Source organism: Seriola aureovittata, chromosome 11, assembly GCF_021018895.1.
Source record: "Seriola aureovittata isolate HTS-2021-v1 ecotype China chromosome 11, ASM2101889v1, whole genome shotgun sequence".
In the NCBI taxonomy this organism is placed as follows: domain Eukaryota; kingdom Metazoa; phylum Chordata; class Actinopteri; order Carangiformes; family Carangidae; genus Seriola; species Seriola aureovittata.
The window spans coordinates 14130278-14144413 of record NC_079374.1 but is presented as its reverse complement, the minus strand read 5'-3'; the positions used below and the strand labels follow the sequence as shown (position 1 = coordinate 14144413).

General features: G+C 36.6%; 2 protein-coding genes across 2 annotated transcripts; one reads left to right on the top strand and one right to left on the bottom strand.

Moving 5' to 3' along the window:
- Positions 1-223: 223 nt before the first annotated feature.
- mettl8 (methyltransferase 8, methylcytidine) lies at positions 224-7258 on the bottom strand. Its single transcript, XM_056388839.1, has 10 exons — positions 7118-7258; positions 4689-4845; positions 4281-4372; positions 3834-4183; positions 3581-3630; positions 2745-2805; positions 1315-1454; positions 724-830; positions 527-592; positions 224-378 (listed from the first exon to the last, which is right to left on the bottom strand). The coding sequence occupies exons 2-10, from the start codon at positions 4838-4840 to the stop codon at positions 224-226; spliced, it is 1173 nt and encodes a 390-aa protein (XP_056244814.1). The 5' UTR covers positions 4841-4845; positions 7118-7258.
- dcaf17 (ddb1 and cul4 associated factor 17) lies at positions 7208-13578 on the top strand. The gene is made up of 14 exons (XM_056388837.1): positions 7208-7339; positions 7426-7529; positions 7912-8002; positions 8129-8265; positions 8376-8454; positions 8911-9000; positions 9092-9199; positions 9423-9525; positions 9648-9790; positions 10749-10858; positions 11115-11202; positions 11393-11476; positions 12950-13105; positions 13192-13578. Exons 1-14 carry the CDS (start codon positions 7211-7213, stop codon positions 13297-13299), a joined length of 1530 nt encoding a protein of 509 aa, XP_056244812.1. The 5' UTR covers positions 7208-7210; the 3' UTR covers positions 13300-13578.
- The last annotated feature ends 558 nt before the right edge of the window (positions 13579-14136 follow it).

Sequence of the window (14136 nt, the reverse complement as noted above, 5' to 3'; positions counted from 1 at the left end):
ATACTGTAGATTACTGTATTAATACAGTGTATTAAACTGGGATCTATAGTATATAAAACCAGATAACACCACAGCTATGTTTAACAACATGTTTTCAAAGTTTATTTCATACAGTTTTCTTGTTGTACACATACTTCTTTGGTAAAAAACACATCAAGACTGAATGAAGCATCAAAGTATAAAAAGACATCTAGCTCTGAATGAGGCTGTGCATAGTGGGGGGTTAAGATGGTGGAGGTTGATATGATTTCCTGTACTTGCTCTGCATCCAAACACGGTGCATTGCAACTTTCTTTCCTCTGTTCACTTGTAGTCGCCTGTCCTCCAGATTCTGAATTTCTTCCAGTCCAGCACTGGAAAATAAATCATGAACCTCTTCTGTAAAGAAATACATAAAATCACAGTCAGACACCAGGGCTGTAGCCAGGATTTAAGAAATACTGAGGTCATGAGTCCAAGTTCCCCCGTTCCACAGAAAAATGTTGATATCAAAAATAAAGTGTATACTGTGTATATTTAGTAATACCTTTTGTGAAAAAATAAACACAGGTTCCATCTCCACGTGTGTAGAAGTTCTCTGATAAGCAGCGTCCTGATTGAAAAAAGATTATATTATATTAAAAGTATTTAATTGTAAAACAACACGCAACACACGCTAAAACAAATTAGGTGATGTGCATAAAATTGTTATATTCTGTTGTATGTTACTATTTGAAGGCTCACCCTTCTTAAACCTGAGTTGTGAGAAGTCATATCTCCCATAATCACGGAAGAGAAATATCCCTCCATGTTTCAAATATGTAGATAGTCTCCCCACGACTCCTTGCATTCTGTCAATGAAATATCAATTAATGGAACAATAATGTTGTACAATAAGATTGCAGCTATTGAAGATCCAAATAACACCAGAGATAATACAGGCTGTATGGGAATGTATTCATTGATGCCTCAAAATACATAACAAACAGCCAAACAAGCAAAGTATTACAAGCTGAAATGTCTATAATACTATGGTGCCCATGTCAGTGCGTTTGGTAATAATAAAGCATAAAAATTTAAATATGTAGGCTGCAATCCCTTAAATTCTTGTATACTTTTTTATGTCAACCAAACCACTGCACAGTTAATGTATTGCACTTTATGACACAATACAGCCTGCATTTAGTTTTATATGTTTGGGTTTTGCCATGACATTCAGACAAAGCCTGGGGAAAGTGAAGGTGGGTTGGGAGGGTTATATGGGTTGGGGGCGGGGAATGGCAGGTGATAAATGACATCAGGCCCTCCTGTCTTTGTGTTTTAACCTTCACCTACCGCTCCGGATGAATGGAGGAGAGCACAAAGACTGCTAGAATAACATCCAGGCTCTGAGGAGGAAAGGGAAAGGAGGCCATCTCCTCACAAATGTCATGGACAAAGGCATGACACACAGAGTCATCATAGTCTGGATGGTCCTATATGAGGAACATGAAGTAGGCTGTAATAAATATAGTGTAAAAATACAGTATTATAAAAGTTATCTGGTATAAATGGTATAATCTCAATCATGCAAGAAAAATATGTTATAAAACGTTTTTTTCTCATCAAAAATTACAAGGCATGATCTATAAAGTTAGATAATAGAAGGCTTTCTGTCTGTATAAAAGTAATTTTATATGGTATGTTTTTAGTTTAAATTGTCAGTACTGCTACTGTCAAGTTATTCATCTGTCTGAGGCAATTACTTTAAATGTACTAAATCCATCTCTTCTTCTTCAACTTGCAGATGATTATTTTACTCCAGTTGCGAGATGAGTGTAATTGAATGGCGCAATTTGCACATGTGATAGTTTTCATATGATAATGTGCATACATGGTGATGTCATCTCTTGTGTATTACTGAAATTACTTTCTACATGTGAGACTTTTTCTTTTCTTTATTTTGCTAAAATATACTCTTTCTGAAGTTTTTTTTTTATTATTGACGATTTACTTATACTTAATGTGTCATATTTGGAAACAAATATCCCCACAGATCTACAGTTGAATTTAAACAGCTTTGACTGGAATCCATTTGCTCTCATAAGACACACCTACTGTGATCACTCTTTGACATTTCGGCTTTATGCTCTCACTCTAATGAGATATTTCTACTGGCAGCAGTTGGCATTCAGCTACAGAAAATGAAAAGAAATACATCCTGTTACTGCAGGTTACAAAGATCTTCAGACAGATTAAGATGAGTTTCAATTAGGTCTTTGTCAGGGCCAACACCAATATATAATTCAGATTCAATTCATCTTTAAAGCTGTACAAAAATATAATCTACCAGATTCTTGATTCAGTTTCCTCATTGATTCAACTGTAGCTACTGTGCAGAGCTTTGAGTCATTCTGCAGTACTTTCATGTATGCACATTTTCTGAGGGAACAATGGTCAGGACTATAAACTCTAATTTGAAACATCATTCTGTAAAACTGAAAGATTGACATTGACCACAGATTTACGATGAAAGAATTGAATTTATTCCTTCATCCAATGTTAATGTAATCTGTATGAATATTTTAGCAGTCTATGACATGGGGGACATAATCTGATATGATTGTGACCACCCTCAACATAGATTGAGATTTTATATAGCGTTGTTTATTTTTATACAGTATGGAAGTTATATTGCTCAGTACTGCATTGACAAAATGCATTGACCTCAACACAATATTCAGACTTTTGGCATATTCATACCAAGCAATATTAGAAATGCTTACCTTGACCACCTGAATGGCACGTGGGGAGAAGTCACAGCAGTATAAAAATGCATCTGTTCCTCTGGAAAATAGAATAGACAATTTAACAGCCCTTAAATCATTACATGTACAGGTTATAAACATTTGATGAAGCAATTTTGTGGCTCCCAAATGCGCTTTACACAGAGTAATGCAATATCTGTCTTCCTGGGAAAAACAAATAGAGAGCATATTACAAAGCAAGGAAGTGAGAAGAGTTAAAGGGGAATTTGGCTATTTTAAAGTAAACGCTCATCGTTATTCTAATGTAGTCTTGACCCAGAAACTGATTTTAGTGCTGGCATATTGCCAGTTGTTCCTTCAAGGTCTCTAAGAATCCCTGTCCAAAGTGGTACAATGGTACCATACAGAGCTTTTTCACTGAAGACATTTTGACATGACACCAACTATAACAGGCCAAAGTAGCTGCTGTGAAAAAGACCTATTATGAAGTATTTTGCAATGACACATCTATTAACACCACATCTATTTTTGAGTCATTTCCCATATTTGTTGTAGCTTATATTTCAAATTCAGATCCAATTAGAGAAAAGGAGAGGATTGTGTTGTGGACGCTAAGCTGAACCATTCAATCTTCAAACAAACAATGTCAACTGGGACATAAGAGTGGCTCACTACTGCTTTTCTAACATATAACTATACTGAGCAAAATTAATATAATATTTGGTGTACTTGAAGTGTTTTACATCTTTGAGTAGAAAGAATGCTGAGGATTGACATATGATACACGTCATGATAATGATGCTGAAATGGATGAAACTCGCAATATATGCAAATATCTCAAAATATGTACTTACTTTATGGAATTAACAATGGGAAATACACTGTTACCAACCCCACATCCAACCTGTGAAAAGAAAATATGTTCTGCTGATAATTCTGCCTACAGGAACACAGCAAAGCAAAGCTGTCAATGCAATTATACACTTAGTACGGCAACTTATAGCCTGTTCTTTTTTTGTTGTTGTACACACAATTGTGTAATGGTCCACATATAACATATTATTCATAGTCCATATTAAAACAATTAAACTCAATATTTTTGGAAACCTCCAAGATCCTGAAAGATGCATGTTGTCCAGGGAAAGTAGAAGTTTGAGTGGCATCTTCATTGTTTTCCAGTGATGCTCCTTGACGGGCCTTCTGACAATCAGGGGCGTGTCTGCGATAGTGAGTTGTGCCACTGTGTTGATGGTGTCTGGTCTCTGAGTCCATGTTGGATTCACTAGGTAGCAGGATTTCCGCCTGATGATGACATCTGGTTGTGGCTTGGTATTTTGTATCCGAAGGAAGCAGTTCTGGGAATTCTAAAAACAGCCACTTGCGATCTTTGAAGAACTTATCCTGGTGCATCTCATAAAACTTGTCCCAGTACTGGTAAGCTTCTGTGTCAAATTTACCTGTGTGGAGGGAATTTAGGAACTTTTTAACCATTGCTTTGCCATGTAACCAAATCAAATCTATATTTCTAAATATTTTGCAGGAGTACATTCTTACCTTGTTCATTTAAAGGAATTTTCACACAGGAATTTTCTTGTGCCTTCTGCTGTGCATTTTCTTTGTCCTCTTCTGACCACTGTACATGATCCCTAAAATGTAAAGCATTACAAAGCAACTGCTGATACATCTGTTTAACAATAGTGACTCACAAACTGTCCAATGTCTTATTTGCTCCCTCACCAAATATGTTTCAATGTATCTCAAAATATGTTTCATATAGTAAATTAAAGAACATTCAAAACTAGAACATACAAATCCACACTGTGTTTTAGAATTCATGAAAAGGCTTCTGTCTGAAGCCTAAATTCTTGCATGATGTTATTGAAAGGGGGCACACCTACACTGAAATCCTGCAATCCCCTTACACAGAATATACAGATGAAGGACAAATAGTACATCACTAACCACATGTTGTGCTTAAAGATGTCATCAGGATTGGTCAGAATCCGTGAACCCAGTGGAGCTGAAGGTCTTCCTGCAGTGTTCTTTAGTCTTGTAGACAATCTGCTGAAAACTTTAGCCACTTTGGCTACAGAGAGGCTCCGCAGTTTATGCATTTACTCTGTAAAAGTGCAGCAAGAGTTGAATACCTTTCACAATGCTTTGACCGTGCACCTATGGCTAATAAGATTCATGTGAGCTGTAGCTGTTTAATGCTAACAAAATAAACAGTTTTACTCTTCTATTGATATTTTTTATCTTTCAGGAACAATGTTCAGTTTAATATAAATACCTTTCAATCAAAAATGATTAATAAAAAGAACAAATTACATTAACAGAAATTACATGAAATTCAAAGAAGACTGCTACACAGAACTTTATACCAAACATAATTTTATGAGAAGACAAAGGTCCCTGTGTGTTCAGTTAAGAACTTACCCAAAGAGCAGCATTAATGTTTTGTTTTTTTTTAATCTTGGTTTTGTGGAGAACAAATTTCATTTAGAATTTAATTTCCCCATGTACAGTGACCTAAGGAGTTGCTATTTTAAAAAATGAAGTTGAGGAATCCTGATTTGCTTTGGTTATCCAAAGATTATATATTCAAAGAGGCTTTTTAAGAAGGAGGTTTGTGTTTTGGCAAGATTAATAGAAGGTTAAGACAGAGTTCCCTGTATCCTTGACTATTTACTGTTATGTAAATTGGATCTTTTTGAAATGTTTTCTTTTCTGAATTCGTGGAATTATACAAAACTGCTACATAACTAACCTCGTTCCAGACTGCTGAATGGTTGTCCATTTTTTGTGACTTAGAGAGAATGCATTGATAAAATGAAGTAAAAACAAAATGGTAACCCAATCTGCCCTTAGGCAACTTGGTTGTTTGTGAATTGCAAGCCTATGGACTGGGTACCATGTGTTGCAGGAGTTTTAAATCAATCAATCAATCAACAAGATGGTGAAAGGCATGTAACAACAAAAATTACAAAGGTATAATGAAATGAATGGTAAAGCATCCTACAGGCAAATATGGTCACTGTTAATTAAACAGCATGCTATATTTAACTGTGAGTTATTGGTATACAGATGGAAGACAAACAAGTGCGAAGAGAAACTCTTTAAGGGAAGATACTCAGGAACACTGGGGAAATGTCATAAGGAGAACTCTGTACCACAATGAATCACATGTGAGTCCCTTATTATAAACTCATGCTGTGTAGCCAAACTTTGTTCAAATCCACAGAGCCTTATTTCAAACTATAGCGTGAATCTCAAAGTTACCAAAGATACCAGATGAGCTACATAAGATTTTGGGGAAATGTGCATTAAACATCATATACAGCTGTATGCAGAAGTTTGGGAAAAGTTTGCCAAATTACATATAGTGAGACTAAAGAGAGGTAGGCTTCATTAACAGGACAATAATCAAAAGCAGGCCTCAAAATCCACCATGAACTACTTCAAGAAACACAAGATGAAACTTGAGGAACAGCTCTCACAGTCCTATGATTTGAACATCACTTAAAATCAATGTGTAAAGCTTAAACATGCTGTGTGTACAAGACAGCCAACAAATATCTCAGAACTTAAAGTAATCCACAAAGAACTGTGGTAAACTTCCTGAATCAGGAATAGAAAGACATTAGCTGGATACAAAAAGCATTTGTAAGCTGTGATATCTGCCAAGGGGGGAGAGGGGAGGGGTGTTATTAAGTACTGACTTAATAAGGTACCCAGATTTTGGCACAGGCCACAAGCAGTATTTATTTGTTTCTACTCTACATGTTCAAATGGTTTCATCCAACTAGTTTAGTTTAGTTTAGTAGTTACTAGAATAGTTTCAATGGAGAGCTTAAACACGCCAACTACAATATATAAATATTTTATGTGAAGTAGCAAACTGTGTGAAGTAAGATTATTTTAACAATCTTGAAGGTACGCAAGGCAAAATAAAAAAAATGTTGAGGGGTGATTTATGTATCCATTCTCCATGGTCAACCTTTTTCTATAGTCTATGTTGTCAACGCAACGTACCGGAAGCGGAGAGGAGGGCGCTACAGCTCCAAGCTGAACGTCTCGCGCTTAATTCTCCCGTAGAACAAGACGCTTGTGAAGACTACAAAAATGGAGCGGCATTAGCTACTAACTAACCTCACATCGTCCAAATACTAAATTATCGTTCACCAACTTATAGTTGTATATATTCCTCATTTGTTTCTCATTTCTGAACAACTCCACGGTTTAACTTGGTCATATATAGCGGGTTAGGTACGTCTTTTAGAGTGAAGTTAACGACATATCAAGGCTAACGCTAGCGCCGGAGTGGTCTCGGAAATATGCAGCCTAGTAAACAGTTGTAACGTTGCCAGACTGGAAAACCAAATCGCTCTCACCTGTCTCTGACTGTGGTGTTAGGGTCACTTTAGGTCGTTGTCTCTAGACATGCTACCAGGCCGTGCTCTTATAGACGAAAGTGCCACCTGCTGATGGCGCCGTACCAGAGGAACAGGACCGTAAACTCAACTGAGCTGTTGATCCGGAGGAGTAGAGGTGTCACGGATGCTGGGACTCTGATCAGACAGAACATGAAAGTCCTCAGGAGTATCCTCCTCGAGGTAGTAGAAAATTCGTTTAAATAATTGAGCTAACAGGTTTGTATTTTTTCTACTAATATATTAACTTTTTTTGAACTGCACTGTAGGAAAACAGGGATTTCATGAAAGTATGGAGCAAGACCTCAAAATCAACAATCATGTATGAGAATGGTAAAATCTACTTTGAAAATTACCAGAACTGCTACAGTTGGTGAGTATGAATTACACATATCATACTAAATCATACATCACAGCTATACATAAACAGCAACATCTTTCAATTGGGCACATATAAGTCAGATAATACATGAGTCACACACTGCACACACTCTACATAAATCAAATGCTGAGGGCCGATGTATACTAATTGTGAGATGCAGGAAATTTGCACATTTCAAGACTATAATAGTTAATGCTAGTTGCAGCAGAGAGATGTGCTGAGGGAATGGTACAGAGGAAATGAGGTGGAATCACTTTTTGAAACAATTGTGACATGAATTATACCAAAGTGTTATTTATTTTTTTTACACTATTTATATCTATTACACCGTGCTTATTGACATACAAATGATTAAATCCCCATCTGCTTTCAGCGTTCATTCAGAGCCTCACGTTTTGTACAAATTGCCTAAAAGGTCTAAATTGGAAAAATTTGAAGATGCCTTGCTGTGTCAGACCCCACTTGTAAGTGAAACTAAAGAAACCTTATTTTGCACTTGCATTAGTAGAACTCTTAGCACTGAACTTGCAATGAACAGATATAAACAACCCAGTTTCAGACTGTCGTTTCATCTGTTTTTTTTTTGACAGGATAAAACACTGGCCTCTCCCTCTGATCATAAACCCAGCCTCCTGACTTTGACAGCCAATAACTGGCTGTATCGCTTTTCAGCTGAAACGGGAGAAGAGCTGCAACGAGTTTACCTCTCTTCAAAACATAAGTTTAGGTATTGTCAAGGCTCTGAGTTCTCTGTTCTTTGAATGAAGGTTAGTACGTTTATTTTCCGTTTTAGGTCATTTAAAAACCTTTTTATCTTACTCTGTTGCTTTTTTGAAGGTATCTTGGCTGGGAGGTTTCTCAAGAAATGCTTTATGTTAAATCTGTTCAAAACAAAGAAACACCTTTAGCACGACAGGTAAGATAATTCTATTTATTTTTATTAAGGTTCATGCCTTATTTAAGAGTGACAGGACACTTTTTTAAAAGCAAAGGATCTTTCTGTAAATGTAATTTCTTCAGTTCATGAATTTTAATACATGTATTGCATAAGCCAAGGAAAATAAATATGAAATCTTGTAATGAGACAGTTGAGGAATTTAGGTATCTCTCGTCGAGGGCTCCAACTTATGATTTCCATTATCAGTTAGTCTGTTGACTACTGTTTAGATGAATTGATTAAATTGTTGATAAAATAGTGAAAAATTCTTATTACAATTTCTCTTTAATTAATCTATTATCAAAATGGTTGTACTTTTTCTGTGGATTGATTAATTGATTAAACAACAATTGATTTCACAAATAGTCCCAGGAAGAGATCTCTGATGTGGAGAAGCGTTCGCAGAATTTTACCTTTTCCATTTTTATTCCACAGGCAGGTATCACTCAGAATACAGTGATGCACTTGGCCATCTTTCATATTTTCCCGTTGCAAATTGTGGGCACTGTGGAGATCAACAAAAAGGCATGTAGAATCATTTGTAGGTTTTTATATTTTTCAAATGTGTCTGCCGGAGTGATATGTTGTGACTTACATATAAATCTTAATCTTTCAGGTATTTGGAAATGGTGTTACTGATGTTGTTCTGTCTCAAGGTGTCCTAGCTGTGTCTTACAGCAACAAGTCAGTGAAGCTGTACAGCTTTGAGCACATTGTGCAAAGGGTATGTATGTATTTTATTCCTGAAAGAGCACCTGCACTGTGTTTTGCTAGCTGAATATTTTATGCAATCAATATGCAAAAAGTAACATCACAAATAAATGTTTTGAAGAAATTGTACCTGTGAATATTAGCATATTGAATATTTTCTTATTATTTTGGATCATCTAGCTGCTTTCATCTGTTTGTCTGATGAATATTTTCAAAATCCCCCTTTTTGGTTTTAGTACATGACAGAGAAGTTAGTGCTTGGAAAGCAGAGTTCACTTCTTGGAGGCAAAACAGTGGGAGAAGCTCCGTTTGGTATCCCAGTAAATATCCAGATCACAGGTTGGTCTGTTTTTTTGGTTTAAACTGTATTTTTGCGTGAAAGTTACAACCTACTTGGCCGCTGTGAGCAGGAATGTTTTTGTTTACAAAGTAAGCATGAGGTTTTTTATCCTATTGCACAGATTGCCCTCCTGTACTTTTCGAGGTGTCCTGTTCTAGTAACGGTGTCCAGATCGGAGGCTACCCATGGCACTACATCTACACACCACCACATAAAAATCACAAGGGGACTCACCACATCTGTTCACTCAAGGACAGCACTATGGTAAATTTAAAGAATCCTCTTTAAACATACAATATAACACATTTCAGTAATGGGCAATTTCAGTACAAAATGTAATGTGTGCATGGCTGTAATAGTTTCCCCCAGTCTTGTTGTGCGATAGACTCAACGAACGCCAAATTGGTCAGAGCCTATTGAAAGTGTCAGGGTAAGAAGGGCTACAGATATTTTTGACAGCCTCTGTATTCAGCTGCTGAACAGAGCAGGATGAAGCCAAACCTGTTATTGCGATTCAAAACCCCACGAAATGGTCCAAGTACAGTACAGATTTTTGCTGCATGTTTCAACACAAGCTTCTTTGTAGTTTTGTTTTGCTTCTTTTGTTTTATTTTTGACAACATTATGTAGTTATTTCTTACTTGAGGCAATTTTCACGAATCAAGGCTGCATCATAAATGGTGTGGAAAGACATTAAACCACACTTGCCACTGCCACATTCTCCAAAACACAAGAAACTGTAGTTTTGTTTGCTCTGATCATTGTAATGTGCCTGAGATGCCTAAAAATACTGCATAAGCACACAGTATAATAAATAGATACAGTGGTGGTGTTATTTTAAAATGGTATGCAGTGTACATCATTACAGTACTTATTGAACGAATACACCATTTTCCAAAAACTCTAAAGCTGCAACAGAAGCAGCATTTTACATAACCACATTTTAAGTCAACCGTGGTTAAGTGGTTGTCAAACAATAGATTTTGGGTGGAGTGTTGCCTTAATAAGTCAAATATTGAGTTTTCCACATTGATGTGTACACAATTTATTGATGCTTTGCAGACACTGAGGCACACATCACAGAAAACTTTTTTATAAGATTCAAAATTTAACTCCCTCGCTACAACTGCAAGAGGAAACCTAGAAATGGTGACGTGCTCATGCTACATTTTGCAACTTGTTAGTACTTTGTAATTGTTGTGTTGTAATTTTATGACAATAGGCAACAAATGGAATACAAAACATGAACTGCTGCTCTCTTGAGAGTGATGGGATTTTCTTCCACCCCGACGACTCAGGAAGAATCATCCACATTGGACCTACCACCATAAAGTGAGTACTACAGTCAACTTTTACACAACAGTGAAGAGTGTGTAAGGCAACAGTGGTAAAATTTTCCTTTGGTGTGGAGGCAAATATAAAAATCCAATAGAATCATTATTCAATAAAGGTTTAAAGCCTTGTATGTGCTTTGCCTCAACCTTTGTCCCAGAACAAAGTTATGTTGTTTGGTGCATTTTGACCTTATGTTATTATACTGGAGATGTTCCATAAGGAGAATGTTTGTTTTTTTTTTTTTTGCTCCAAGTGTCCTTAAAATCCTTGGTGAACTGAACAGTGGTTTGCCATCAACGGTAGTTGAGGATTTCGCTATGATGACCCATCGAAACAACAATGTGAGTATAATGCTTCTTTCTATGTGCTGGACAGACTTAGTTGACCTTCATCATGAATCAGCCTTGTGTATGTATTGCATGGTTGCTCAGATTGTCTATAACAAAGCAGATAATCTCACTGTAGAGATGGAACATACACATATTTCCATAATCTAAGAAATTGAATGTTTCTGCTTTCCAACCACTGTAGCCCACCTCACAAGTCACTGTCACCGCATCGGGCCGCACAGTGAAGAGAAGATTTCATCAGCTGGATGATGACCCAGATCAAGAGGTACCAATATAATTGCACTTTAATCACTGATCCTGTATCTATGGCAAAGAAAATACTTGCTGTGTTGCTTGTAAAAATGTACATCGACACAACAGGATCCAAGTTAATTCTACAGTTGAACAGACTCTAGGTGGAATACATTATATGTTTACTGTCTGATCTGGTGATATTCTGTTTTTTTCTTTTTGTCAACAAATCATAAACATAAAAAAAAAACCAAAACAACAAAAATGAATTCATCCTAATAACGAGCATTGTCTGTGTGTTTAAAAGCTATTCCTCTGTGTCATTAACCTCTGTTGTTGTTCAGAAACTGTTGGAAACCCATCAGTGAGCCACACTGTTGCATTGGCTGACACATTTTATTATAATGAACACAGACATTAGTTTATTTGGAGTCAGTCCCAAATAGACTGCTCCTCTGCAAAATACTGACTAACACAGCAACTCTGCAGCTAAAAATAGTCCCAAACTAAGAGACTTTTTACTTCTGTTTGAGTTGCATTTTCTAAAAAACTACAATGCCAAACTGTTTAGGAAATTATCTAACCTTTTTTAAAAACAATGGTGCTTTATTGTATATTTGAACCAATTTTCTTCTTCACTGGGAACCAATGGCCCAGGAATGTATACAGTTTTGAGAGACAACATGATGCATTGTGGGTTTTGGTCTTTTCATGGGCTTGATTTACAATAACAGAAATATAGAACATATCCTTTTAAAATACATCATACAAGCAGAACCTGTAACTGATGTCTTTGATAAGAGGAGGGAGACTATTCCATTAGCAAGTTTTCTGTGCCTTTTGTGGAGCTTATAAATAGTGTCCCTCATCTTCCAGTCGGAAATAGAAACAGCACTGCATATCCATCACTCTGTTAAGTCCTGGGGCCACTCTGTATTTTTACACATGAGAGTGAGTTATCAAGGGCATCCTTCCTAGGAATTTAATAAGACCACTGGTCTGTGGTGACTAATAACACCACCTAAGATACAGAGAACCACATTTACTGTTGAGTAAAAGTTCAAACTGAGGACACATGAGAAAATCAAACATCACTGTTGGGTTTCAAATATCATATCAGCCATTCATCAAACTGCTGAGAAAGTGCTCAGTCCTTGGAAATATAACATTTTATTCAGTACGCAGAACATTCAGCATGGCAGCTTGTTTGCTTCAATACATTTAATTGTACCATCACCTTCAGGTCACATCATTGTTGATTGTGGTTAAGTGTCCTCTTTTGCACCTTTAAACCATGTCAAGCAATCATGTACCGATCACACCCTGACTACACTTGCACATTCATACAGCAAGGTGACAAGTTCAACCACTGGAGGTCAGTAACAGAAGATTTGAGAATGCAGATAAGTGGCAGGATACAGGGCCTACTTACGTAATTGCTATATACAGTTGCTATATATAGCTAGACCTCCTCACTGTCTGTGGTGACAGTAATTTGATTTTGCAGACTTTCCGTATGGTGGAGTATGAGGATGAGCTTGACCTTTTGGCAGTAGTGGTAACTAACGGTGAGGAGGGAGAAGGAAGGGCTCACATCCGACTGCATGACAACCAGAGCGGACAGTTACAGCGGACAATTGATCTGGTTGAACCTTGGGATGAGGTGAGTAACTTGACACGAATATATCAATATTAGACTGAAATATCTGTGTATGGAAATTCATGTGTGCTCTTATTGTTTGTTTTTAGACCTATCGGCATGAATTGTTCTTTGACAAAGATACAATTGTTCATATTGAACAAAAGAACACCAACTTCTGCTGCCATGTTTATAAACTCAAAGCCATCAGAAAATAAGTGATGCAATTAAAGCTACTGTAAAGCATTTAATGGTTAATTTTAAAACATTTTATAAATATTTGTCTCAAACTTATGTTTTCATGCAGTTTTCTTTTGTTAAACTCATAATGCAGTTTTTCATCTCTGGATCAGTCTGTCATTATTTTTTTTGTGTAAATTAAACTTAATCAAGTTGGTCATTTAAATCAATGTATTACTGTTTCTAATGCTCTGTCACGTGTGTGAACCTTTTTACACTGTTTCTCTGAAATTAAAATGTTATATTTTTACACCTTACTCTGTATTTCTGCTTCATTCTGTCTTTCCATCATGCTTATCCAAATATTAATACATCTGTAAGTTGGTTCCATGTAATACGTACAGTATATGGTCAAAATTGTGAATTATTGTCTACTTGCTTTCACACCCACAGTTGCTCAGTTGTGTTAGTTTATTCCACAAATAAGCTGGTGCAGCCTGGATGTTCATTTGAAAATGCAGGTTTGTACAAAGCTAAAGTTGTACCCAATTGCAGCATGTTAAAGGCCCAGAAAAAAACATTTCTCAATCAGCTGCTTACTGTGAGTGATGGTGTCCTACGTGAAGACAGTTGTTTCATATGAATGAATTTTGTCTGTGCTGTTTTCTCTGAGCTCCTCTTTGCTCTGAAGTGGGCAGGGCACTTAAGTGATATTTGAGTCAGAACCTGATGCCAGTTTTGTGGTTGTTTGCTAATGTTCCCAGGCTACTATCAGTCAAGTCTGATGAAACCACACCCACACAGTTGAGATGAAGCGGGAGTCTATTTCACAAAAACAATTTGGATGGATGACCCTGATGAAGGCCATAACGCGT

Coding starts and splice junctions, on each gene's coding strand:
- mettl8 (XM_056388839.1), bottom strand. CDS start 4,840: ATGCATAAACTGCGGAGCCTCTCTGTAGCCAAAGTGGCTAAAGTTTTC. Junction 2,806..3,580: donor CCCATTGTTAATTCCATAAA/GTAAGTACATAT, acceptor TCTATTTTCCAG/AGGAACAGATGCATTTTTAT. Junction 1,455..2,744: donor GTGCCATTCAGGTGGTCAAG/GTAAGCATTTCT, acceptor TTCCTCATATAG/GACCATCCAGACTATGATGA.
- dcaf17 (XM_056388837.1), top strand. CDS start 7,211: ATGGCGCCGTACCAGAGGAACAGGACCGTAAACTCAACTGAGCTGTTG. Junction 9,526..9,647: donor AGTAAATATCCAGATCACAG/GTTGGTCTGTTT, acceptor CCTATTGCACAG/ATTGCCCTCCTGTACTTTTC. Junction 9,791..10,748: donor CACTCAAGGACAGCACTATG/GTAAATTTAAAG, acceptor TTATGACAATAG/GCAACAAATGGAATACAAAA.